Source organism: Exophiala mesophila, assembly GCF_000836275.1.
Source record: "Exophiala mesophila strain CBS 40295 unplaced genomic scaffold supercont1.4, whole genome shotgun sequence".
In the NCBI taxonomy this organism is placed as follows: domain Eukaryota; kingdom Fungi; phylum Ascomycota; class Eurotiomycetes; order Chaetothyriales; family Herpotrichiellaceae; genus Exophiala; species Exophiala mesophila.
The window spans coordinates 3,940,784-3,966,778 of record NW_015622507.1 but is presented as its reverse complement, the minus strand read 5'-3'; the positions used below and the strand labels follow the sequence as shown (position 1 = coordinate 3,966,778).

General features: G+C 49.6%; 9 protein-coding genes across 9 annotated transcripts; 5 read left to right on the top strand and 4 right to left on the bottom strand.

The window, feature by feature from the left end:
- Nucleotides 1–256: 256 nt before the first annotated feature.
- Nucleotides 257–2,746, top strand: PV10_06494 (uncharacterized protein). The gene has a single exon (XM_016371295.1). The coding sequence runs from the start codon at nucleotides 415–417 to the stop codon at nucleotides 2,644–2,646; it is 2,232 nt and encodes a 743-aa protein (XP_016223588.1). The 5' UTR covers nucleotides 257–414; the 3' UTR covers nucleotides 2,647–2,746.
- Nucleotides 2,747–3,108: 362 nt separating this feature from the next.
- On the bottom strand, nucleotides 3,109–4,440 carry PV10_06493 (uncharacterized protein; the record flags this gene model as incomplete). Its single annotated transcript, XM_016371294.1, has 1 exon — nucleotides 3,109–4,440. The coding sequence occupies one exon, from the start codon at nucleotides 4,438–4,440 to the stop codon at nucleotides 3,109–3,111; it is 1,332 nt and encodes a 443-aa protein (XP_016223587.1).
- A 4,049-nt stretch (nucleotides 4,441–8,489) lies between these two features.
- PV10_06492 (uncharacterized protein) lies at nucleotides 8,490–9,686 on the top strand. The gene is made up of 3 exons (XM_016371293.1): nucleotides 8,490–8,923; nucleotides 8,986–9,099; nucleotides 9,160–9,686. The coding sequence occupies exons 1-3, from the start codon at nucleotides 8,659–8,661 to the stop codon at nucleotides 9,528–9,530; spliced, it is 750 nt and encodes a 249-aa protein (XP_016223586.1). The 5' UTR covers nucleotides 8,490–8,658; the 3' UTR covers nucleotides 9,531–9,686.
- Nucleotides 9,620–11,028, bottom strand: PV10_06491 (3'(2'),5'-bisphosphate nucleotidase). The gene has a single exon (XM_016371292.1). It carries the CDS (start codon nucleotides 10,941–10,943, stop codon nucleotides 9,657–9,659), a length of 1,287 nt encoding a protein of 428 aa, XP_016223585.1. The 5' UTR covers nucleotides 10,944–11,028; the 3' UTR covers nucleotides 9,620–9,656.
- Nucleotides 11,029–13,112: 2,084 nt separating this feature from the next.
- PV10_06490 (uncharacterized protein) lies at nucleotides 13,113–15,393 on the top strand. The gene is made up of 3 exons (XM_016371291.1): nucleotides 13,113–13,190; nucleotides 13,691–14,038; nucleotides 14,129–15,393. The coding sequence occupies exons 1-3, from the start codon at nucleotides 13,176–13,178 to the stop codon at nucleotides 15,074–15,076; spliced, it is 1,311 nt and encodes a 436-aa protein (XP_016223584.1). The 5' UTR covers nucleotides 13,113–13,175; the 3' UTR covers nucleotides 15,077–15,393.
- A 1,551-nt stretch (nucleotides 15,394–16,944) lies between these two features.
- Nucleotides 16,945–19,024, top strand: PV10_06489 (uncharacterized protein; the record flags this gene model as incomplete). Its single annotated transcript, XM_016371290.1, has 8 exons — nucleotides 16,945–17,094; nucleotides 17,150–17,216; nucleotides 17,269–17,445; nucleotides 17,497–17,583; nucleotides 17,645–17,856; nucleotides 17,909–18,386; nucleotides 18,447–18,688; nucleotides 18,766–19,024. The coding sequence occupies 8 exons, from the start codon at nucleotides 16,945–16,947 to the stop codon at nucleotides 18,997–18,999; spliced, it is 1,647 nt and encodes a 548-aa protein (XP_016223583.1). The 3' UTR covers nucleotides 19,000–19,024.
- A 539-nt stretch (nucleotides 19,025–19,563) lies between these two features.
- PV10_06488 (uncharacterized protein) lies at nucleotides 19,564–21,000 on the bottom strand (the record flags this gene model as incomplete). Its single annotated transcript, XM_016371289.1, has 1 exon — nucleotides 19,564–21,000. The coding sequence occupies one exon, from the start codon at nucleotides 20,998–21,000 to the stop codon at nucleotides 19,564–19,566; it is 1,437 nt and encodes a 478-aa protein (XP_016223582.1).
- Nucleotides 21,001–22,114: 1,114 nt separating this feature from the next.
- Nucleotides 22,115–23,952, top strand: PV10_06487 (uncharacterized protein; the record flags this gene model as incomplete). Its single annotated transcript, XM_016371288.1, has 1 exon — nucleotides 22,115–23,952. One exon carries the CDS (start codon nucleotides 22,115–22,117, stop codon nucleotides 23,801–23,803), a length of 1,689 nt encoding a protein of 562 aa, XP_016223581.1. The 3' UTR covers nucleotides 23,804–23,952.
- On the bottom strand, nucleotides 23,852–24,892 carry PV10_06486 (methionine-R-sulfoxide reductase). The gene is made up of 2 exons (XM_016371287.1): nucleotides 24,578–24,892; nucleotides 23,852–24,482 (listed from the first exon to the last, which is right to left on the bottom strand). Exons 1-2 carry the CDS (start codon nucleotides 24,852–24,854, stop codon nucleotides 24,097–24,099), a joined length of 663 nt encoding a protein of 220 aa, XP_016223580.1. The 5' UTR covers nucleotides 24,855–24,892; the 3' UTR covers nucleotides 23,852–24,096.
- Between the last annotated feature and the right edge of the window lie 1,103 nt (nucleotides 24,893–25,995).

The window sequence follows — 25,995 nt, the reverse complement described above, 5'->3', positions numbered from 1 at the left end:
ACGAGCGGCATTCTTTCATTCCACCTCCACCCGAAACCTCCCTCAACCCATCAGCATCAATACCATTTCGTAAGGCTGAATCATGCCAGTCCATTCGAATTGACTATTCACCCTAATCCTCGATCAACGGCCCAAGTACTCCCTTGACGAGCATGCATCAAAAAAGACCCGCAATAGTCATGGAGAACCCACCCTATGATGCAGCGGAACCAAGTGCCACACCGCAAGGCAACCCACTATCAATGAAATCATACGAGTACTACGATACCTTCAGGTTGGTATACAAAGGCTTTGGTATTCAATCCTCTGATGCAACGACTGGATGGTTTTTTCATCTGTCTGATCCTCGACATAGACTGTTCTTTCTGTTCTTTCTGTTCTTTGTTTTTCATTTCAATGTCATAATATTCCGTCATGTCATCTCTCAATCCTTTCTGGGAGTACCTCACTCCTGTCACCAGCCGTGCCAGCCTCACCTCGGCCTCTGAAACACCAACTCGCAACTTTACCTATCAATCTGCTGGCAGACCGATCCGAAATTTCAACCTGATTCCATCTTCCGATGATGATCTTCAGAATCAAGCATTTCTGCCTCGGGCCACAGGTCCGTCTGTGCGGACTAGAGACCCAATATTTACGGAGAACCCATCCAAATCCTCCAGCAGGAGCAGTTCAAGAGCCGCACGATCTCTTCCTCCGAAATACGAATATTCATCATGGCCGTCGGCCGCCAAGTATTCTCTATCGTCTTCATGTCAAGACGAGCCATGTCCAAAATTCCCATTGACAAAGGCTGTCATTCTTCCAGCAATCATTATTATTGTCCCCATGACTCTCCTTATTGGGGCCCTCTTTGGGCTGATCCTTGGCTACAGAGTCAAGTCTGACAAGAGCCTTTTCACCCAGGTCTCGAATTCACACCTGCTCGAAAATCGGGGCGTGTTTCTCGTTAACTATTCGGCTACTCGGATAGTCTTCGTCGCCTCTTGGGCTTCCACCATGGCCCCTCTATTGGCAGGCTTCATCATGAATCTCCACAGCTTTCAATCTGCCCTGGTCATGACTCGATCATCATCCGGCTTTGACCAGCATGATTTGCCAACCCCATACCAGTACAGTCTTCTTGTAGGCCTGTGTCTGGCGTCGATTGGGAGATTGTGGCGTTTCTTCTCCTACTCGGCAGGAAAAGACGTGGTCATCCCTCCAGTACTCCGTCGAGCAGCTCGAATGCTCTTCTTGACACTCTTATTGGCCTGTGTCGTATTCGCTGCCGACTCTGCCGTCCACTACACGACCTCCACGATCGCCTTTGACCGTGTCTCCGTATCCTCCGAAAAGCTGGCTTACGGCCGTGGCCTCTCAGAAGCATGTTTGACTCTCAATCGCTCAGAAAATTTCGGTCTCCCTTGTTCCCGCAACGGCCTCGTTGCCATGAATGATTACGATACATTTGCCAGGGGACAGAACGAAATCTTCTTTCTCAATCACGGCACTAGCAATGAGTCGGAAATTCTTCTAGTTGACCAACCAGGCAGCAATGACACTATTCAGGCCGCTGTCATCATTCCTCAACACGCTATTCTGAACACTTATCGAGATTACCGTGCCGAGACTGTCGGAATTGTCACGACCTGTGAGCCCATCACGAATCAATGCGAATGGACAGACGGGGGTTCCAACGACAACTATAGCCAATTTAACTGCAGCGACCACTTCTGGGGCATCCTCGGAAAGATGGTCCAAATCGATACGACGGGTAGGACAGTGGAAGACCCCGATGTGCCTCCCCTTGCGTACAAGCCAGGTTCCGCTGTGCAGTATGCCTATTTCCTGGACGCAGATTTGAATGTCCCGTATGACAGTGCTGGAGATCTTGGTCCCATGATGGATGACTCGGATCTGATCAACCCTGTATACTTCGGCTTTGCTGCTCGTTTTGCAGCGGTGTCACAGCGTGCCGGCGTCAACATGAGCTCAGATCCCGGTGTACATCAAGGACTCACTGCCACTTACGATGTCATCCTCAAATGTCAATATATCACCTCTTCGGTGGACTACAGCTGGGTCAATTCAAGCGCTTATATCAATGAGATTACTCCATCCCCCAACGGGACCTTGGCCGAACTTTTCCACGGTTACAATCTGGCTGGGAGCTTCAGTTCATTCGACAACGATGTGCAGGACTTGTTTCTTCAGGCCGTCTTGTCTGAGAACACACAACAACTAGCCGATTCGTTCGCCAACGGATATTCGAAACGTGTCCTGGGAGTCATCGGACCATTCCTATCAGCACGCGAGAATCTCCAGGAACAAAATCGGACGCCGTTGCTGGTGGCCAAGGTCCCGAAACTTCCTCTTGCGTTCCTGGTTGCTTGTTGTCTGGGATATGTCGTCTTGGGCATTACATCTGTTGTAATTGCCTGCAGAGCTCTTGGAAAGCTGGATGTGAGAGATGTTGCGTTCCGATTCAGTCTTCCAGCCCTGGCCTTGTACGCTTTCCGAGACCGCACCACCGACGAGGCGGCACTAAAGCCGGCCGATGGTGGACATCCGGTCTTTGATGAGAAGAAGATCACCAGTGAGACTATGAGGGTGGCTGTCGAGGGGGATCCACGTAACGGATTCAGCTTGAAGAGCTTGGTATGACCTTGTTCTCGTCAATATCACCATTGTCTCTGAGCTTAACTTCAGGGGTCTTGTTGACCAAACCTATTGAAGTTCACACATGTAAGCCTAAGCGAGGTAGTAGTATCTAGGGAACCCTTTCCCCTATATAGAAGATAGACTCGCATTTACGCGTAATGAGAATCATGACTTGATGACTTGGAGTAATTTATTTGGCCATGATAAGAACACTTCCGTCAAAGACCAGAGAAACTAGATGCATGGTTTATCAGTGAAAGTTGAGACTTTACTTTGTTCAATTTATCATGTTCTTATCCAGATACTCATAGTTTCTGGCTCTTATTATGACATGCCATCCAGCAGCAAACCAAACCAACTTGACCATCTCAAATCTTAGTCCTATCGTAACAGCTATGATCGATCTATTTGTGACTCCCATCCAAATAGATATCCAATCGTCTCTCTCGACACAACGAGTTCACTTCACAACTCATCTCTGACTCTTTTGTTGGTAAATTCACCCTTTCCACCTTTTCCCTCTCCCTCCTCCTCAACCTTTGTCCCCGTCAAAAGCGGCACGCCCACGATTTCCTCCTTTCCACCCCATCCAGAAGCCAACTCTAATGCACCTACACGGCTCAAGAATCCAACACCTACCACCACACCCTCCTTCTCTGCAAGGTTAGAACCATCCACGACGACGAAACTCTGCTCATACGCCTTTTCTTGCCCATCAGGCCCCACTAATACTGTCAATGCGATCTCTGCCCCGTCACCTGCGACGTTGGGTTTGATTTCGGATGTGCGTGACAGCCCGACGACGATGTCCATGGTGATGTAGGAGGGGAAGATTGTCAGGTTCGCCAGGGATAGAATCGTCACTGGGGAGTCTGGTGAAGGGGATGTTGGGCTAGTCTGGACGATGAGGGGTATGGTGTGTGGATTTACTGGTGATGGTGGTGGAACAGTGGTGTGATCGTCTTCTTTCTCCGGAGGTACTAGGTTGTCCTCGCTAGGTCTGTTCCTACTCAGCGATCCTCCCGTAAGACAACAGATCGCTTGAACGTGTGCTGGGCAGCTGGCTTCACATGTACAGGGACATGCCTCGGGCACCCATGGAAGTCGAGGAATGAGTGGCCGAGGAGGTGCTGGCACCAGAGGAGTCTGTGAATCATTATCGGGTTCCACGGCGGCGGCGACGCGTTGAAATTCCAATTTGTCGGCCTCGGCCTCCATAGAAGCAGAATCCTCCGGATCTGCGAAATCTGGTGTGAAACAGCAAATCGCCTGAATCCAAGCCGGACAGGTATTCTCGCAATGACATGGACATGTCGCATCGGGATTGGGCAATGGTCTAGGAATACCAGGTGGTAATGGCTTCACTGGACGTGATGGACGTGATGGGCTTCCTGAGGGACGATTCCCTCTTCGACCTGACTCATCCTCCGGTCTTGGTCTGACGGTGATGACGGAGCCTCCCACCAAACAACAGGCGGGGTTGCAACCCTGAGCGCAAGCACGACATTCTTGAGAGCAGACGACGTTCAGGGGTTCTCCTCCTCCGAATCCATTGGTGAGGTTTCCCCACTTTTGGCCACCTTTGAATAGTTCGCGCCATGCTGCGTCACCGTCGAGGATTATATCAGCGGTGGGTTGTTGGACTTCGTTCTCGATAATGTTTTTGAATCGAGCAATCTTTCCATGATCATTTGTTTCTCCAGGAATGATGTTTGGGACTGGGTCCGCGGCAAGCGTCAAGGAGATTTGCGAGAGTAGTGAGGCCAAAAGCACTCTTGAAAGTAGAATTGTGTACATGATGATGCAAAGTTAATATTCCTTCATTGACAACAGAGTTTACTGGGGAATAGATGCTTGATGGTGCCTTGTTATCAGTCAAAGTATAAATAGTCTCGACGTTGGACATGACGCACGAGCGGGTGTGATTCCAATACGTAGATTCAGTGCCATGACCCTCCCACCCTGTCCCTCCATCGACATGGCATTGTCCTTTTAGTCCCTGGGTTTCATCCAATGCGAAGCTACATGCCATACGACCTTGAACTACCAATAGGGAATGCCGACGCAGGAGCGGAGTGCATCTCGCCAACACTAGGGCGGCTATGCTGATAGTCTCGATTGACCTAGAAAGCGTTTGTTTACGCGGTTCCCTGTCGAGGAAAAGTCATACCAGGTCTCATTGGAAGATACTAGATGCGGAAATGAAACCGGCCTAAGTTGTTTCGGAGCCAGGGGAAAGGATGACAGATACAAACATGTGAAAATTGGTGATTATGTCAAGGAAGTAAGGCTGAAGGCGAATGATTCGGGCGAGAGAATCGAATGACAAAAGTCTCAAGTGGGATGGTTTGGTGTATGGGCAGAGAGGCGCTGAGGGCCTCACCGCTCGTAAACTAGCCTCAAAGCTATAAAATGGGACGAGGGATCGCTTGGGCTGCATGAGCAATACCCTGCGTGCAGGAAAAGAAGGGCTGAGTTGTCAGCTCAGGCCTTAGGCGAGGTCGCGGAGTAGCCAATCAGAAGCACGACCTCACCCTCGACTATTATGGTAGAGGCTGTGATGGTGACCATGACTCGTGTCACCCACAGTCAAACCGGAGTTGTGATTCAAACTCTTCAATTCTAGACGCAAAAGTCCCTCGAGTCTTCGAGTCTTCAAGAAAGGGGGCTATTCAAAGCCCTCGACGTCAATCACGGCCCATGGACTGTCACCAAATCTAGTTCGACCCAGTCAAGCAAAAGGGGCTTTGATTAGATTGTCGACGTAGGTCCGTCGTGCGAACTCTCAAACCATCTCAGTCATCATCTAAATAGTGTCACCCAAGGTGTAGGTACAAGATTTGCCTCAATGCAACCTTAAAACTCAGACTTCATCACCAAATGGGAGCAAGCTCTTCCAAAACCCCATCTCCATTCATAGCCGTGGTAGCAAAGGGAATAGAAGATCAGCATACCGTTGCAGCACGACGAAATCGGTCTGCAACAGGCTCAAATCGTTGGCCCTTGCGCAACCGGTTGCTCCTTCGTCTGTCATCGTGTAGCCTGAAGGCTTCAGATCCACTGATGGATTGACCTTTGCGGTTCTGCCTGTCCTGCCGCCATTGCACCACGATGTAACTCAATGATAACAAAAGAATAATCGTAGACCCAAGAATAAGGCGGCCTTTCGTCAAATTCTGCCATGGCCACGAAACTCTCAAAGCGCAAACCTTCCTGGCTCTCTGGCTGACACGCAAGATTTTGGCAGAATGTTCCGCTAGCAAGGAGGTACTGCACTCGATAAACACTACCATATTGTCAGTACTCAAAAAGCAGGAAACGATGGTCAAACCAACCATATGATGTTGTCAAAATGTACGACCATCTTTTCGCACCAAGGAGATAGAGCCATACTGCTGGCAATGCCATCAGCCCCATCAATCGGAGATGGATAATCTCCCCAAGTTGGGCTGGGACCGCAAGGACTGAAAAAATCAGACTGAGTTTGGACGATGCATTCTCTACCAATGTCAACGCAATATTGACTGCCTCGATTTGGTCGGCCACGCGGCTGGCCGCTTCACCGGCTGTCTCGAGTTCAGAAGCAAGGCCGCTAGAAGTCGCGGTAAGGCGTTGAACAAGGTCCAGATTCGTCTGCTGAACTTCTGAAAGCTCTTGGCTCTGCCGCAAGTTATGTTCCATATTCGACGATTGAGCTGCTTGGGAGGAAGCGAGGTTCTGCATCTCTGCCTGCATATGAGCAAAAATGTCGGCAATGTTCTGTGAGTGTGAGAAAAGCTAAAATATGGTAGAATGAACAATGAAAAGGCATACCGTCGTAAATTCGTGTGTGTTGATGTGCTGCAGCGCTTCGGAGGTGTGAATGGCTAGCTGATGAATTTCCGCCATGTCTCTGGTTTGCATTTTAGCGTTTTCCGTCCTGAGCCTGCTGATGGAATCTGATGCATCCTCAAGCATTGTGCGGAGGCTTGCAAAATCGTCCAAGACGTGCCCAACAACCTAGACATGATTAGAACAAATGTTGGTCAATGTTTCTTTTCGATGTTACCTCATAGCTGCGGCCAACGTCAGAGGCAGTATGCTCCAGAGACTGTTGCATTGCTTTCGAGGCACTTTCCAGATTCATCTTGGCGGTGTCCATAGCAGAAGAGAAGTCCAATAGCTCTTCCTTATATTGTCTGCTCATCTCTTCTCGGCCGTTCTTGTGCAGCTCGTGAAATTTATGTGTGTATTGCTCCTGTAACCTCATAAACTCCAGCCACTTTGTTCGACTTGCAAGCAAGTCATTGCGAAATTCTGGGATCAGTTCCGCGAGCTTTTGGTAAGACTGTAGCGCTTCCAGCTTGGTGGCCTCCAGAGTGACAGCTTGGCATAGAGTGGTCGCATCTTGTCGGCTGTTACTGTAGGATGTCCAGTAATAGTGCTCTGACATTAAAGCTTCCAGACACAGCGCCAAAGATTTGCTGTTGACAAGTTCCAGTTCTCCATGATGGTGACGCGGCAATGTCAAAATGGCTTTGCATGTTTTCGGAACGGCTGCCCTGCCTTCTCCAGTCTCACATACCGCCAGTCTCACGGCGTACACCGATTTCGCACGCTCGAGCAATTCATGTTTTCCTTGGTCTGTGTCAATCTGATTGCCCACAGTTTTGCAGGTAACAAGTAGTTGACCAGTGGCGGCCTGATGGCACGTTGATTGGGTAGTGATACTGTCAATGACTTGCATGGCTTTCTCAAAAATTGGATCTGCGTCGACATCACGCCGGGTGAGGAGGTGGGTGAGATCGTGGTCCAGATGTGATCTGACGGTTTTTGAGCTTGAGTGGCGAGCCCATGTTAGATCTTCATTTCTCGTCAGCGTATCTTCTTTTTGAAGAGGAGAAGACTGTCAACAAACCTTTCAGGAATGTCGCATCGCAAAAGGGCGTGTGCAGAAGGAGGAGGAGAATGAGATTGAAAATGGCCAGGTGATTGCGAGGTGATAAGAATTGCGTCATGTTGAAAGTGCTCAGAGATGTGCGAAAGGATGTGAAACAAAGGACAAAGCAAAGAGAGAACAGGCAAACGACAGCGATAGATCAGGCCGCCTAATGGTGTTGGTGGAAGATTGAGTCAGGAAATGTTGTTGAAGATTCCAAACGGGAAGTTGGTAGCTAGGTGAATGGAGCAGTGAGTGCAAACCAGACCAGACAAGATGCTCGTCTCTAGCTTGTGCATCGGAACCAGCTCAAGTGCGTGGTGGAAGTGTCAACTTGAGGCTGAGAGGACATGAAAGCGACCATGAAGAGGGAAAGAAAATCAAACGCAGTTGATCTCAGAAATGGCAAAAGGTAGGCGAGATGATTGATCTGGGAAAGAGCGATCGTGGCTTTAAAATCCAAGGGGAAACGTTACCTCTCTATTGGCAGTCGTAACTAAAGGGAATGTGAGGCCATGCGCCTCATGACCAACAGTTCATGGCATGCATCTTGTGTAGTAGCTACAGCGTGAGTTCTAACCTGTCTTTGTGAAGCCACAAGCTGATAGTCTCCAAGAACGTGAATCACAGTCATATTTGTTCCCGATGGCGATGGCGAGCAATATGCTTGGTGAGGTGCTTCTGATGATTCCATGTCATGTGGTCAGATTCTGACAATTGTGTCCCAGGGATCATTAGTATCAGCTGCTTGTAACCTCTGCCATCGTTATAAGTGTGTCGATTGATGTTGTGTACAATGACACTAGGATAGGGTTTGATATGAGGTATTGGTGAGATTGCGGTAAAACTTCGGATAGTATTCTCACGTGACAATAATTTTCTCCACGAGGGCGGAAGCTACTTTCTCAATCTTCATGCCTGCGCTTTTGTCTAGTAGTACATGAAGGACGACAGGTCGAACCCAGAACCTTTCGCTCTGGACAAGGCTTTCACCGAGTAGGATCATTCGCCTGTATCGAGACGGTCGACGGAATACGCGTGTCGTATCTTTGGAATTCGCGAAAGGAATCGCTCGTTCGACCTCCACCTTGGATACAATGACCTGCACTGGTCTCCAACCCTCTCTTCGAAGGCTGGTCCTCGAAGCCAGTCGAACGCACGAAATCCATTCGTTCCTTGCGCCCTCGATCTCACAGTCACGATGTTTCTCTGCCACAGCCGCCCACCGTTCCCGAATTGGGAAAACAGCTATCGCGATCCCTCCTGATGTGTCGCTACGCTTCTGCGATGTACCGAAAGCAACTGCAAGAAGCAGGAACCCTGACGCACCGGTCAGCATCTTGGAAGTTACAGGGCCTTTGGGTGAGATTTTGATGATGGGCGTACATTGGCAAGATCGCTTGGCTAACACGCAAGATGAACAGGCCAATTGACACTACCCATACCACAATATCTGTCGACGTCGCAAGATTCAGATGGCAAGAAACTCAACGTGAGCGTTCTCGAGTCTGACGAAACTCATCAGAGGTCTATGTGGGGTGAGGCTGCCTTTTGCGCATATAATGTTGGCCTTTCAGTGAGCTAACCAATTTGACTAGGCACCATGCGAGCTCTGATACAAAACACCATTTCCGGGGTGTCGGAAGGTCACACTTGTATTCTACGTCTCGTCGGCGTCGGTTATCGTGCTACTGTGGAAGACAGCGCAACCACCAAAAAGCCCGAGTACCCGGGTCAAAAGTTCGTCAACCTGAAACTTGGATTCGCCCATCCCGTGGAGATGGGTGTCCCCATGGGAGTCAAGGCGAGCACACCACAACCAACCAGAATATTGCTTGAGGGATGTGACAAGCAGGTTGTGACGCAATTCGCTGCGGAGATTCGCCGATGGAGGAAGCCTGAGCCATACAAAGGCAAGGGTATTTTCGTCAATGACGAGACTATCAGATTGAAGGGAAAGAACAAATAGAGAAGTGAGTAGACAATGGCTTCGGCAGGGACTGAAGATATATTTTCGGTCCTTTTTGCGGCAGCGGAGCAGAAGAGCAAAAGACGACTCTTGTCGTTATCTTTGTAGCATCAGCTTCTATGTACTCTATAACTTTGCAGCCAAAACTTCCTGTACCGCTTTCAAGACTTGACTATGGACATTGGCAGGACTTGCGATGACACCCTTGTTGTCTGTAAGCGTCCTGCCCTTGCTGAAATCCAGTCTGTTTCCCTTGATATCCGTGACCTGGCCACCGGCTTCTCTCACGATCAAGTCGCCCGCGGCATGATCCCAGATTTTTTCGATGTAGTCCTTGCGAACGGGCAGGCGCAGATAGAGGTCGCCAGCACCCCTAGCCACGCTTCCATACTTGGCTTGACTGTCCATCTGCACCGGCTTCCCGGTAATGCCGAGCTTCTGGGCTATGGCGGCATTGTCGCCTTTGGAGGAGTGACCTGGTTCGACAGACTCACACAACACAGCCTGGCTTACATTGTCAATCTTGCTTACGTGAATAGCTTTACCTGGGGTCACAGCTCCAGTGGTAAGAGGTTGAGATGTGGCGCCCTGGCCTTGAATGGCAGAGAACAAGACCCCTTTGCCTTCGGCATCAGTTGCGGCCGAGCCGATATCTTCTGTCAACGCTTCTGTATCATCGACGGGAAGATTGGGACAGCCTAGAACGCCAACTTTGACGTCACCGTCAACCATCAACGCCAAGCAAACAGCATATTGACCACCTCTGAGGAATCCTTTTGTGCCATCGATGGGATCGAGAGCCCAAATGCGGCCCTTGGAGCCTCCTGCGCTGTTTCCCTTATCGAGGGCATCGAGCATTTCCGCCTCGGACTTGATGGGGCCGCCCAAAAGAGCATCTGACTCGGGATCGGAAAGTTTAACAGCTTGCACCAGGTTCCAGATGCTCGATGACAAATTCTTATCCGCGCGGAGAGTGTCGGCATCCTCTTCGCCGACGACTTCGTCCTGGGGAAAGTTGTGTTTGATGGCGGCAATGATGAGTGCTTGGGCGCCAAAATCGCCGATAGTCACTGGGGACTTGTCATCTTTGGAGACTGTCCCTTTGGCCTTCTCATGGAAAACGGACTTTGTCAAGATGGCCGCTCGTGCTACCGCCAACTGGGCAACTCGGAGCTCGCTTTCGTACGCCATGGCCCGTCGGCCTTGGAATGGAGTAGTGCTAATTAGATATCTGATGCCCAAATTCGGTCTGATCCGAGCGGGGGATAAACGAATGAAACTTGCGTTCAGGCGACCAAACGCTGGGGCTGTGACTTGGCTTGGGAGTGCCAGAATGAGGGCGATAATTGAGATGAGAACAGCGCAGATGGTTGTCAAAGGTGCTGGATTGCGCAGTGTCGATAGAGTTCTCATGGAACGAAGCGTAGAAAATTGTGATATTTGTCGGAATATCTTTATTCCTTACTTTTGCTGTCCAGCTCGAGGATCATGGATATGGGGGAAGGAGCGATGCGGGACGAACTTGCAGGTACTTTCAGTACATAGAGACTTGCCAAGTTTGATGGACACGTGGGCTTGGCGCCATCAAGCAGATTCAATTCAATCCTTCCAATAACCTCATATTGTCTTTGTGGATGTTGTTCGCCACCGATGCCAACATCAATCCAAGGTTCTGTTCCAACGGCCCATACCTAAGGTCATGAATGGATTGCCATTGGCCTGTTTGTGGCCTTGTGTGTTTGAGGATACTCTAGCCGTTACAAAGTGTGGGTTTGAACATATGGTTGACACTAGTCAAGTAAAAACAAGAATTGCAGCTTAGTTGATCTCAAAGACTGAATGGTTGTCAATTGAGAGAGAGTATTGAGGTCTAGGATAGAACTCCGTTGCTAGATTTCCATCTCTGAAAGTGGAGGTACAGAGCTAAAAGAGCCCTTGACTCTCTACGAATAGATAGTTCCTTTCGATAACGGTTCCGCTGTCTTTTAGGCACCCGCCACCCCCCGCATTAACATCCACGTTCGGGTATATCAAGTAAGCCTTGCACTTCAAGTGCCTGCACTTCGGGTTAGTTAAGTCGGCGTGCATACGGAGTACTGGTAGGCTCGATGTTGTCAATGGCGAAACATTGTAAATACCAACGGTGACAAAATTTCATCCAAAGTTAAGCACGTACACATGTACTAGCCTGTCGAATGTGTGCATTGACAACAACAGATCTGCACGATCAACAATGACGACAACAAACGCCATCCGTCTGTTGGCAGGTTCCAGTACGGCAAGGATCACACCTGGGCCTTTGGCCACATCGTGAAGCTATTTGTGGAGTCATTGCTGACCACCTTGATGAAGTTATTCAACTTATTCTTACTGCACCAACCACTGCCGAAGGAATCTGACATGGGCTAAACGCGTGGTGGCCTCACCGTGATCCCTCCTCATGTTTCCTTATCTTCTTTCCGAGCCGGGTGATGTTGTATGCGTCTCCATCACCAGAAAGGCTTTGCAAACGGGGTCAGCTCAAAGTGGCAAAGTGAATCGATGCGTATGCAAGACCATGAACGGATTTTGTAGCAAGACTGCTGCATATTTGACATTTGTTCCGTGTTATTTGCTTCGTAAGCGGGACGACGCAGAATGTCAACGTTTAAAAATGCCAACAAACCGATATGCGGGGGCTACTTAGTAAGACAGATGATGAATGGAGAGTTCCTGGGGCCCAAGCAGCTCATGTTATGCAGGAACGTTGTTTACCAGTCCGCTTATGGACTGGCTTGTTGGTCTTTTTTCTCACGAGATATGCCGGCTCACTCTGTGGCACCCGCAACCAACGCCTGGATCACTTGAACACGAATACTCCAGAATGTAGGCGTTGTTCAAACCTTCGCCACGCCATCTCAAGCCATCTGACCGATGGATGCTGAGAGGCTTGGAATGTGCCAACGATCCTGACGGATGAAGCCCCATTATTAAGTGATGGCTGTCTGTGGATGAGGTTCGTGTACCACGTTACATCAAATATGGGCTCCCGTTTGCTGAGTCGTTGAGCTTGGGCATGCCTCATCTACTCTCAGTTTCAAGGATAAAGAACGTGTCAGATCAGATCTAATGATACTGGTGCGTGAGACCCATGGTTGGGTGAGGTCGAATAATCAACAACACGAGAGGCGTTTGTCGAATATTGCTTTATGAAGCGAAGCCTCTTAAACGCGAGTAACTTTAATCAACTGTGCAAGCAGCAATTTGCTTTGTAGACGAATAAAACAGGGATGTTGTAACAACAAAAAGTCATAACCAAACCCAGCGAGCTTCTTGGCGTTGGGGCTCTGGCAGCCTGGCAACTTTGGATGGGGGGGGGAGGTAGTGCCTGGACCTTGGGCGTGCTTGGGGCGCTCAGGCCCCGCCAGGTGCCAACAACTGGCCCGAGGCGGCCCCTCGGCCCCTCCACCGCGCTGAAGGAGGCGGTAGAGTGGAGATGCAAACGAAGCGTCCTGGTCCGTGGGTCCTGCGTTGCAAAGTCACCTGCAGCTTCCGCTCCGCAGCCAACTTGCCCTCCTTCCGTGCACAACTTGAGTCCTCCCAGTCGACAGACAGCCCTACCACCGGCTCCCCCGTCTCCCTGACTACATAGGATTTCGAATAGTCATGTTCGCCTCTTCGGTAAGTCATCTTCTCTCATTCCAGTCCATGCTCCTTCCACTTCACATCTGCCATGTCGTGAACCGCTCTATCACAACCTCAATATCAACCCAAACCCCAAGCCCAACCCCTCCACCTCCACCTCAGTCTAGACTATCAACACCATGACTGGCCTTTCGGTTTTCCTCGTCCACACAGCGACGTGTACGCCTGACGCTGGTCTGGTCGGTGTCATTCAGCCAGACGACAATGAAAAAGCAGACATCGGCGAACTCGAAGGTCTCCTCGACGCAGCAGAGGCTCCAGGCTCCCTCCAAGGCTGCGATGAATGCGGCCGAAAGATCAAACGCACATTTGATGCATATCCAAACTACAAACCACCCGAAGTCATTCCCCGACGCCGTCCGCCTCCGGAAGTACGAGGTGTTAAACGCTTATTGATTGAATTGCTACATTTTGCTTGTTGTTATCGGTCGCGCAGGAAGTATCAGTTGTTAACTCGTTATCAATACCACCAACAGAAGAAGCCCTTTTCCGCCATCTCTGTTCACGTCGAGCAACTCACGTCCGAAACGTACGAAGAGGATGATCTGGCCGGCATTCCGGAGCTGCTCGAGGTGGTGAAGCTCCAAGCCACTGGCTCGCAAGAGGTGGCTCGGGCCTTGAGAAAGAAGTTGAAGTACGGAAATGCTCATCGCCAACTCCGAGCTCTTGCCATTCTCGACGGTCTGTTGCAGAATGGAGGATCTCGGGTTCAGAGAGCTCTCCTCTCCGACGGGCCACTCCTCGAGCGTCTCCGGATTGCCGCCGTTGATCCTCTTTCCGACCAAGACGTGCGGGCCAAGTGCAAGGACCTTTTTGGTCAATGGGTTAGTGGAGAGCGCAACTCCTGATGGCACAGCCTTGATGCCATCTCTGGTCCAGCCGACATGGTCGACCTCTCTAACAGTGGACATTAGGTAGCGAGTTCCAAGACCAATCCGGGCTTGGAAGGTGCCAAGTCACTTTACAACCAACTACCAAAGACACACAAACCCGTTCAGCAAAGACGGGAACAAAGCAGAGTCCTTCGGGAAACGGAAGAAGACGTACAACGCGAGCAAGAGCAGGATTACTCGAGGGAACGATCCAACAGCTCAGCCCGGGCAGGAGAGCCATCTAGTCCGACGACTCTCCGGAAACAAAGCACTCCCGTGGCCTTGGGCTCGTCCTCCACCTTCACTTCAAAGAAAGTCAAGAAGGACAAGAAGAACAAAGGTCAAGTCTTCAACCTAGAACGGGAGAAACCACAGATTCTACAGGCCATTGCCGCCTCTTCGGTCGCATCTACTGGCTTGAGCAACGCCTTGAAGATTGTCAATCGAGAGCGGGAACGGGTATCTAGCAATGCAGAGGTCATGAAGCGTTTCGAGACGTGTAAGCAACTCCGCCGTCAGATTCTACGATATATCCAACTAGTCGAGACGGAGGAGTTTCTTGGTGGATTGATTCATGCCAACGAAGAGCTAGTCAATGCTCTCATGGCCTTTGAGATTATGGACAAGTCTATTGATGACGACTCGGATAGCGAACTTGAAGAAGCACAACACCTCAGCAGGCAGCAAGCCAAGAGCGAGCAGGCAGCTGCACGAGACGCGGAGAGAATGGTGGCAAATCTCAGCATTTCTGCTCCTCCAAAGCCACCACGGCCTGTCCAAGCTCCCACCCAGATTGCCATGCCTCCTCCAAGACCACTTGCTAGCAGCCCCGCCAATACAAAGGCTCGTCAGCCAGACCCAGAGACCGAGAGTGAAAGCGATTTCGACGACGACGATCCTGATGATCCTTTCGGTGACAAGAACGCCATGAAGACACCAGATCCGGACGCCCTGGGCAAGAAAGGGGGTTACACTTGGCGAGAAGTCTAGGGTCTTGATGCACAAGGCCTGGCGTGAGTTGGTGGGATGGGAACTTTTTGTGTGGGAAATGAATGGACCAAGTCTCTTTCACTGTGGCATACAGCGAACAACCCGTGTTACGACGATATGAACACCGATGATTGCATTTCTGCGTTTGGAAGATGATGTAGCCTTGAGAATATTCATCCTCTGCCTTCAACGGCCCATGATTTGATTGAATTATCTCATGAAGACCTTGACACTTTATCGATCTTCCGCTGAATACACAATTTATTGTAAGAACCGGGAGTGCTGCCACTAGCGTTCATTTGCCTATTTAATTGTCACAGTCACCTTCGGAGCATTGATCGACCTCATAGCAGCACAATTGCGGCCTCGACTGATTCCTCCGGAAGATTGTGTTCGTCTTTCATCTTCCCTATGGCTAGCGAACTCTATCTTCAAGCGGTGTACACCTCATGTACCCTCCGCTGGACGCTATCCAAGTCCTCATTGCGTTCCAGCAAGCGGTATCCATGACAAATCAGTTTGATATAGGTATGATTCACCTCCAGCCATGATGATCTGACAAGATATCTCACTGCAGACAAATCTCGAACGGAGGATGCAAGGTGAAAGTAATCAGCAATCGCAAGAACTTGATTCGCGACCCAGTCTCGACCATGACCAAGACTTTCAACTCGACAGCAATGATCCTTACGCTTTCACGACTTGATGCCAAATCCTCTCACGGCGGAGTGGTTCTCGCAGCAGATCATCAACCTTGATTTCCAAGAATTCTTTTGAGAAGTGAGACTCGTGGACTGGCTGGGTATCGGAAACCATGTCTCACCCTTTCAGTGTGGATTCAGGCACCACCACGATCATGCATAGTTCAACTACATCTGGCGTACTTTTGGTTCATGGTGAAAAACCTTGCCAATATCTACATAACAGATCTAGGCCTTCGTTGCTTCGAGTTTCATTGGCAGTCGACCACGACATATCAACCGACATGGTTTAAAGCTGGCTTTGAACCGATAAGAGAGCCTGGCTTCTGGATGCGCCTCGAGCTAACTAGATCTTTATGTAATTGGCAGAGTCATTCGGAAGACGGATATCAAGTTCCACTCGGCTGCGGTTGCACTTGTGCACGTGCCCGCTGTCTTCCCGCTCATTGTCGCTATTGATTTCCTTCATATACAATTTCACTGAGAATTGCGACGGCATGATCCATAGCTTTAGCTCCAGAACAGTCTCGCTATCACAACACAGGAATATCAGTCTCCTGATTGACCAAGTCACTTCCACAGGCTGAGCCCACTCTGATGATAAGCTTCCAGGGAAGAGGCAAGATTGCTACGATTTCGCCGGGGAGCCCGACTCAAACGTGCAGCATGACCCAGCAGCATCCTCAAAAGATGTGAATAATGAAAGACCCATTTTCGTCAGGGGGCGCATAGTTATGGTTCTCGCCATTGATTTCCTATCATAGACCAATCACCTTGGGCCTGCCTCCCCCAGATATCTACCCCAGAGTGATGATTGGAAGAAAGTCTCCGTAGCCTTATCAGCATCAAGCCCCTTCAGCCAAGTGATCCCCAGGGCGTATCCCAACTGCATTTTGATATCGTGAACTTCAATATCAGGATCCAGGTTTCCACGTTATTCATAGTTGTCGAAGATCAGCGGTCTAGAATGCCCCGATGTGACCTGACATCCAACCTCTCGCCATCGACTTCCTCGAATTATTGGAGTCTAGGTACCTACTTCACGACCTGGAGATCTGGCTTGGTGACGGGCTGACCAACTTCGAACGACGACAGAGAATATAAAGTCGATGACCATTCCGCCAACCATGTCTCTAGCGACAGTTGAATTCCACAAGCAACCTGACCATGGAGAAAATACACTCAACGAAGGAGATACCCGCGGACGAGGTGGATGTTCAGCCAGGGCAGACCGAAGAAGCGCTTGGGCGTGAAAATACTCATCCCCCTGATGCTCATGGGGAATATCAACGAGCTATTTCGCCTCGTCAAATTCATGTCCGCAAGAACCTTCGTTCAACGAAATGGAAAAATGCTGACGCGGTTGGAATAGGTGATTTCTCTCGGTGCCAACATCGGAAGCGGTGTTCTCATTGCTACTGGCAAAGGTCTAAGCAATGGTACAGGGAAACTTTCTGACTTAGCAAGCCAAAGGCTGACAAAAACTCACAGCTGGTCCTCTTGGTGCCATCTTTGCCTATGGAATGGTAGCATCAGCAGTATTTGCCGTATTTCAAGTCCTCGGGGAGATGACCATCGCATTTCCAACCTCCGGGAACTTTATTGACTACGCGGATCGATTCGTCCACCCTTCCCTTGCCTTTGCCGCAGGCTTTGCTGAGTGGCTAGGTCAGTCTATATAATTGTTAGTTTTAGATACCATAACTGACCCACTGAAAGGATGGTGTGCTGTTCTGGGTTCTGAAGCTGTGTTCTTCAGCTTGATAGTCCAGCAGTGGACCGATGCGGTCCCGGAGGCTGTATGGAGTACGACCACACATTACCAGTCTAATCCTTAGTGACCCTCTGTTTGACTAACTTTGCGCAGTCACCCTCTTCATTCTAGCTACAGCAGTACTCTTCAGCTTCCCGATCAAATGGTTCGCTTGGTATGAGTATGTTACTTCGGTGGTCAAGCTCTTTGGTGTTATTATGTTCCTCGTGATAGACTTTGCTATTATTCTCGGAGCGGGCCCCAAGGGAAGAAGACATACAGGCGAAACCTGGCGTGAAGGACCTCTGTTCAAGAACGGGTTTGGAGTGAGTACATGTCTTGATTCGACTACTTGGAATTGACTGATTTTCTCTCCAGGGCTTCTCTAGCGCTTCTCTCCTTGCTCTCTGGGCAATGGCTGATCAAGTATTTGTCATGATAATGGGAGGTGAGACCACCTCCCCACGACTCGCCATTGCGAGGGCAGCCAAGACAGTACCTGTCCGCGTTGCCACGATCTACCTCCTTACGGTGATCTTTGCTGGTATCTTGGTCGACTCGGACGATCCGCAATTGTTCGGTGGATCAGCGATTGCCCAGTCACCGCACACAATTGCCATGGAGGCAGCTGGAATCTATGGAATCGACCAATTCCTTCGCGTCATCATCCTGCTCTCCGTGTTTGGATTTGGTGCTGAAGGAATCTACATTGCCTCGAGAATCCTGAGAGCCATGTCTCATCAGAGGCTAATTCCAGCTTTCCTCGCGGCAAAAGTGGATTCCCGAGGTCGGCCTCTCTGGTCTTTGGCTATCACGGGTGCTGTTTCTATCGCTTTGACATATATCAACCTCAGCGGTAAGAAGTCATGAAATCGACTTTATACATGAAGAGAGGACTAACTTGAACATAACATAGGGACTGGAGTGACCATCTTCACCTGGTTATCATCCATCACTGCCTCAGCTTTCTTCATTGTATGGATCGTCATCTCGATTACTTCGCTTCGGTTCCACTCAGCTCTGAAGAAGCAAAATGACAAGCTCTTCACTGAGGTATTTGCCTGGCGGTGCTGGTACTGGCCAGGGCCCACAATTTGGCTGCTCACTGTGAGCCTATTATTGTTCATCTGCTGCATTTATAGTGGACTATACCCACTGGTAAGATTTGCCTCGCTCCTGCCTCGTCATATGGGAACACATTGTGTGATTTTGGCTGACCCAATTGACAAAAACAGGGAACTCAGGACGCATCTGCGGAGAATTTCTTCCAATACAACATTGGCGTTGTCGTTGTAGTCACCTTCACCATTGCACACAAATTCATTTATCGTTCCAAGATTCGGCATCCCACGAGTGTGGACCTGACAACGGGCCGGCGAACCCTTCAAGCGGATGAGATTGCTATGTTAAGGCAGTACTATTCTCGTCCTCCATGGATCAGAGCACTTGCCTATTTCAAGTTTTGGTAGCAGAAGGCCGGCCAGGATACCTGGGATCATTGACTTTGGAAGATTAAATCTGCCATCTACGTTGTGAAACGGACTTAGAACTGGGTTTAAGTCGAGATACGAGGTCCATTACGGAGATAAGATGGGGATGCTCCAAGAAGAGAAGAACTCGATGAATCAAGGACAAAACTCGGGTGTCGATGAGGTCTAGTTTAAGATACTTAGCTTATTTAGCCTCGCGGACCTTCCTATGATCATGATTTTGTGTCGGCAATACCGACCAGACAAAGATGTGCGACTGGAGCAGTATATTCATTTCCAGCCTACAAAAGTCCGGAAGGGCTGTGATGTGCTTCAGGCATTCCGTGAGGCGCTTCAAATACTCGCTATAGACTACCACTTCACTCTGCGGCGAAGGGTTTACTACGACGGTCAGCCAGATGTTCGTGTGGCAAGGAAGCCTTGATGTCCTTGTGGCTCATCAAAGGGAGTGACTCTATGAATGGAATCGCCATCGCGCTCGTGATATACGCGACACCTTACACACGCATATGTCGTTATCGATGGTCATGGAAAGGTTGTATTCTATCCTTGTGCCGTCCCCAAGTCCTGCTTCATGAAGATCGCCATCTCTTTCTTAATCGATTCCAGCGGAGCTTGTTTGGAGCGGTGGAGAATAGATTCTAGTGACCCTCGAAGTTCACTACGGACCTTTGGCCAATCGACCTGAGTCAACTTGCCACCTTGCTTCACAACGACTCCGTTGACAAAGACTGTGTCAATGTCTGAGCTGTTCGCATACAGAACAAGAGCTGCGACTGGATCAATGATTGGAGTCAGCCTGGGGGAGTCGCATCTTGTGATGATCAGATCCGCCTTTTTGCCTGGCGTAATGCTTCCAATAATATCCTTGAGACCAGCGGCTTCCGCACCACCAATAGTGGCCATTTCGAGTACTTCTGCACATTTTTGCTGGAGGCTCGACAATTTTGCTTGAGACGTGGTTGATTGCAACCGACGCTCGCTTTGGAGGAGTAGTTGCATCTGTTGAAACATGTCGACTGGGTTGCTGCAAGCCATGTCAATTCCAAGACTTGCTCGACATCCAGCTGCGCGTGCTTTGAATGCGATCGGATGGCCCATCTCCATCTGTAGTTCGGTGCCGGGAGTACTGGACAGCCCGGCACATTGGTCGCGTAGCGCATCTAACTCGTCATCTTCAAGTGTCGTGGCATGGCTGAACAGAAGGTCGGCACCAAGGAGACCTGCATCCCTCAGAATTCGCACTGTGTGAGCACCGTCATCGTATTTGCCACAGCCGATGTGGCCTGTGATGATCGCAGAGCCGAGCGACCTTCCGTACATGATCTCCTCTTTTGCCTGTTCCTTTGTGAGAAAGTCCAGCTCGGCGGGAGCGAATCCAAATCTCAAGAGGTCAGTGGGATGATTAGATTTGAAATAGGTATCCTTGATGCGTTTGGCGTCTGCAAACCTCCAGTCAGGGACTTGTGCTTCTCGCTCTGGATCCAAGCAGGAACCCTCCCAGCACGGATTTTTCCATACGCCGTAACACCAGGTTCCTCGAATTCTTGCATCCTTGAGCCCTTGAACAGCAGAATCTGCGTGGGCAGGGGAGTTCACGATATGCGAATGGTCGATGAGACAGGTGATGCCATTGTCGATAGACTCCAGGGCTCCGCAGTAGTTTCCGAGATATGCATCACGAGCAGTATAAGATGCCCCATAGACATTGCGCATCCATATCGCGTAATCTGCGAGAGTATGGTCTGAACAGACTGTCCGTAGTTGAGTCTGCCAGGTATGACGGTGAGTGTCGACAAACCCAGGCGAGACAATGGCGTTCGAAGCATCGATGAGAACGCAATTATCTGGTTGAGAGAGATGAGGGCCGACGGCGACAATGCTGTCTCCTTCGATCAAGACATCACAATCAGCCACAGTCCCAATGTCAGGGTCTATTGAAACGACTGTGGCGTTTTTGATCATATACTTGAGGGTCATCTTCAGTTGAAACTCGGAAGGCCTTTTGGGGCAGTGAAAGGTACGGGTACTCTGTACTTTAAACTGGGCTCATATATCTACATATACTTACCTTTTCATCAATGAAAAGGCTGCATAGCTCATTTTAATCATCACTGTCTTCTATCATTACTCAGGCATCGATTAGTCCCAGACAAGTGGGTGGAGTAAGGTTTTGGGATTAAAAGAGTGGGCCAGGTTGGTGTCGCCATGGGTTTCCTCGCTTTCTGCAGCAGATATTTGCCATCTCCTGTCATCTGCAATCTAAACTTTAAGATACGAGGCATGTTGCACGGCCGCTTGATTCTCAGTGTTCGCAGTGTGAAAGAACAGATGGTCACGTGGGCAACCGATACCAAGTACTTGTAGGTTCTGGAAGGAAACCGCATTTCCATGATTGCCATCATCTTGTCTTGATGCACGTCATAAGTCATAGACGTAGTGTTATTAGACCAGAATGAGCACGGAATGTATCTGGTGATACCTTTCCAAACTGGTTGTACAGTTACTGGCCAAGAATCCAGATAATGGACTCTTCTTTGAGATGTCACAATAATGAGTAATGCAGTCGTTGCGAAGTGATGGCACTCTTCAGTCCTATCCATGGCTTTGTTAAGGGTGAAATACTGTAATGTGTCTAGTATGTGGTGGTCGGCAGACCTACGTTGTGCAGTTTAGTCGAGCATGAAAAGGTACTAAATCGCGACTAAACACGGGTAGATCCGATGTTAAGTTCGTCAAGATTCATCACATCTCTGGATTATTTCGATGTGAATTCCATCATGTACCCCAGGCCATGACACATCTTCATCTCTTCACTTGTCGTCACTTCATTCCGCCTCGTCAGTTGATGCCTGCAATGATTTCTTCACACAGGTCTCACTTTTACACACCACCAACAAGATACCAGTAAATCCACACCAGTCACAATGTTGCTAGAGCCAGCAAGCAGAACAAGTTCACACCACTCTCTTTGTCCCGTGATCTCTGAGCTTGGCTATACTTTCATCAACATTGTATAAAAAGCCCCTCTCGTCAACATTATATATACTATTAGCCCTCCCATGTCAAAGATGAGAGTGAGATAGGACTCACCATGACTGACCCTACTGATTCAGAGGTAGAGGTGCGTTCCAACTCCTCCGCTGGGATCAGTGCTGCGCTTGGACAAGATGACGCAGACCAACACGAGGCGCTGCGACTTAAATATTGCCCTCCTCTGGACGATGCGCTCTTTTATGCGATTGTTTCAGAATATGAACTCCCTCGCGATCAGAATGCGTTGGAAAGCGTGCTGGAAAGTCTCAGATCCGGTGCTTTAGACCAAGACTCTACAGACTTTGACCCTTCCGGCACTGGGGGTCGATTCATCAACCAAAATGATGACAACAACCCTGACGCCTCAGGTTCAAGCGCCGAGGACAGTCTCTTTAATGGAGTAACAAGCATCACGACTGGCATTTCGGAGCTGTTAGGTGCAGACTCAGACAGGTTTGGAACCGACCTGAGCAATGCATCCGCCGAGGCAAAGACCGACTGGCTACTGAACATGTTCCCCGTCATTCCGAAACGAGAGCTAGCCGAAGTTCTCAGAAGTCACGATGGGTCGTTGGACAAAGCAACCGACGAATTGCTCAATCTTTCATTCTTGGCGCAGGCTGGAAATGATCAGTACCCAGAAGATGAACCAGTACCAAAAGGCATCGAAGCCTTTGCCGAAGAAAATATCGCTCCGAGAAAGGGAAGACGGAAACGGAAGAACAGACCAGTTGATGTATCGAGGGCAAGCTCAGCATCTTCACACTTGACAGACCAGGATACAAGCAGTTACAATGTATGGTCTACCATGTCCGAAGATGTTAAATTCATCTGCACAAGAACGACGCTGCAACAACAGACGGTCCGGTCAGCCTATCATCAACATGGAGCCCGGCTTGGTCCGACGATACGAGAGCTGGCAATTAGAGAAAGCACCACGACCGATCAATGCGGAGATGAAACCGCTGCAGTCATGGACATGCAAATCGCCGAATTCGAAGACGAGTTTGAGCAAGTTCCGAAAAGCCAACTTATTGGCCTACTCAAAATGGCCCGAAATATTCCTTCTGCAGCTCGTGAGCTTATTGAGGCTATGGTGTCTTCAGACAACAATCGTTATGATGAGCCGAAATCCGTGAGTATTGCACCACAGTACGCGCCAGTCGAAATCGATGAAACAGATGGCAATGTGCACAAGTTTTCATCGCCCTCGACCTCAACATGGGCCTCAAAGGCATCAGGAACAGGGTCAGGACAACGACAAGCTGCCGCCGCCCACCGGATCGCAGCTTCGCATCACTTTGGCCAGGCCAGCGTTGCCTTTAAGAAAAGCAAATCCGATCGTCTCATGGGCGGAGCAGCAGCATATTATTCTCAAGTTGGACACGAACAAATGAGAAAAGCGAAAGAAATGCAAGCTGCAGAGGCTGATGCCCTGGTCGGCGGGCAATCATCCTCTACGGTTCTGGATCTCCACGGCGTCAGCGTCGCAGATGCACTTCGTATCACTAGTGATCGAGTGCAAAGCTGGTGGGATGGTTTGGGGGATACGAAGTACATGTTGGGAGGAGCCGGTGGCGCTGCCATGAGGAAGGGGTTCAGGATTGTGACTGGGGTGGGCAGTCATAGTAAGAATCACGCTCCGAAGATTGGGCCGGCGGTTAGTAGGATGTTGCTTAAGGACGGCTGGAAGGTTGAGATTGGCCATGGAGAGTTGACTGTCACGGGCAGGGCTCGCAAGAAGTGATGATACATAAGGGGCATGGGCATGAGCGACCTGGTGTTTCTTCTGGACTCATTTGGCAGACTGGTGGGTAGATTGGATACTATCGGAAGTGCATATTGATACGGATTGTGAACAAACAATTGCAGTTGCTGAAGATATGTCTAGAATTGCCCAAGAATCATTTGGATTCCTTTCCAGAACCGAAACCTAAACAAGGGCAACATGATTGATATTCAATCTTCAACCACGATATCTTGACCATCACCAGCCCACCAAATCAAAAAAAGATATCATATATTATATCATATCATATGTCACTTTGCCTCACCCCCCGCCGGCTTCTGGACCTCATCCTCTTTCTCGTGGAACTTCAAACTGATAGAATTGACACAGTGTCTCTCATCTGTCGGGGTCGGATATCCCTCTCCCTTGAAGACATGACCGAGATGACCACCGCAATTGGAACAGACAATCTCAGTTCTCTCCATGCCGAAACTGCTATCGGTATGTCTGGTGACTGCGCCAGGCAGACTGTCGAAATAGGCGGGCCATCCACATCCGGACTTGAACTTGTGGTTCGCCTTGTATAGCGGGGCGTTACAGCCGGCGCATGTGTATACGCCTTCGGTCGGTTGGTGTTTATCGTACTCGCCGGTGAAAGGCGCTTCAGTGCCTTTTTCTCGTAGGATGCGGAATTGTTCTGGTGTGATGTGTTAGTAGGGATACAGAGGGAGGTGGGGCAGAGAGCGTGAGGTCTCCCAAGTTACCTAGGTTGAGGTGAGGAGTATTACGTACCTTTATTCAACACCGTACGCCACTCATCGTTAGATCTCTGGTCTGGATAAGACATTTTCTCGGATGCGGGAGTCGATGTACTGAAAAATGAACTTAGGAATGGGATCGATGGCATGGATTTAAAGACGCTTTTGGAGTAGAAATTGGAGTGGTGGTTGTTTGTAGTGTGACTTTGCTGGAGAAGTCGTGTCCCCCGCAGGTGAGTCGATGAGGAGCGGAGCGCTGATGTCGTGACGCCGAATGTGTAGAGTGTTCGAAGGATATGACGGATTCGCATCGAGTGATGTGGTGGAACGATGATTGACTAGATCTATATACTAGTAACTCAGAAGGATAAACCTATGAGATATTTCAATAATGAGGCGTGTGCCTTGAGACTGGGTGGACAAATGGATAATTGGATGATCGATTGGATGGAATGGAATGGGGTCGAAGGAAATGATTTGAGATTCTTTTTGGGTTGTCTTGAGGCGCAGACAGGTGCCTAGGGATGGCGTGGATGGGGATGGGGATGGGTGCGAAGTGGTCCCTCGGCGGTCTGCCCCGCACCTAGAAAATGGTCTCTAGGCTAGAACTAATACTCCGTAGGTACCTCTAAGCGTGCGAGCAGCTTCCTGGAGATCTATGATGTAATGCCTGTGATGATCTCATCTACTCCGTACATAGGTACCTACGGAGTATGTCTGGTGCAAGGGACGCGTACAGTGGGGGATGTCACGTTCTGATTGGCAAATCCAGCAAACCCAGACACGGACCCACAGATTGATTAGGGAATCAGTTTGCGGGCTTAGAACAAGGGACTTCAGCCTCAAGAAAAGTATTTGACATTTACTTCTACTATGTATGTACTAAGTTTACTGGTTTGATCGACGGCATGTTTCGGTCCACCACGTGCCGATGTTGATATGCGTGGGAGGTATTTTGGTAAGCTCTTGTTGAAAAGGGGAAAGATGAATATGCATCGCCTCGGTTTAGGCATCAACCCAGGCTTACTGTGCTTCACTTTCTTTCCATACTGAAGAGAAGTCTCTACCACCGCCATTACAGCTCATACCTCCCACTCTCCCCCAGTCCTCCTCCTGCCCTACCCGGGATCCTGGCTCAATTAGATTGACCACATTCACCATCGAAAGCCTCTAGCTAGCAATGTACCTGAAAGTTACAGCAGAACTGTCAGATGTTGCCTGGCTGGGTCCAGTCGATATGTTCACCAGTGCTTTGCTATGTAGATTCACAGAGATAGTTTAAAGACTGGCATAAAATCCAGCAGCCAGAAGGGCAACCACGCTGCCCACTTTCACGGTAGGGGACAAGTCCAGTGCAGAGGCAGCGTTAGTGGAAGCAGCAGTGGGAGAAACAGTTCCAGAGGCTGTGCCAGAGGCAGTGCCTGAAGCACCCGAACTATCACCGTCGTCCGT

Bases quoted from the DNA above. Each gene is read 5' to 3' on its own strand.
- PV10_06486 (XM_016371287.1), bottom strand. From the start codon at position 24,854: ATGCGAATCCGTCATATCCTTCGAACACTCTACACATTCGGCGTCACG. The intron at 24,483-24,577 runs GTACGTAATACT...ACATCACACCAG, and splicing joins GCGTACGGTGTTGAATAAAG to AACAATTCCGCATCCTACGA.
- PV10_06490 (XM_016371291.1), top strand. The intron at 14,039-14,128 runs GTTAGTGGAGAG...AGTGGACATTAG, and splicing joins AGGACCTTTTTGGTCAATGG to GTAGCGAGTTCCAAGACCAA.
- PV10_06491 (XM_016371292.1), bottom strand. From the start codon at position 10,943: ATGAGAACTCTATCGACACTGCGCAATCCAGCACCTTTGACAACCATC.
- PV10_06492 (XM_016371293.1), top strand. From the start codon at position 8,659: ATGACCTGCACTGGTCTCCAACCCTCTCTTCGAAGGCTGGTCCTCGAA. The intron at 8,924-8,985 runs GTGAGATTTTGA...CAAGATGAACAG, and splicing joins GGAAGTTACAGGGCCTTTGG to GCCAATTGACACTACCCATA. The intron at 9,100-9,159 runs GTGAGGCTGCCT...CAATTTGACTAG, and splicing joins TCATCAGAGGTCTATGTGGG to GCACCATGCGAGCTCTGATA.
- PV10_06494 (XM_016371295.1), top strand. From the start codon at position 415: ATGTCATCTCTCAATCCTTTCTGGGAGTACCTCACTCCTGTCACCAGC.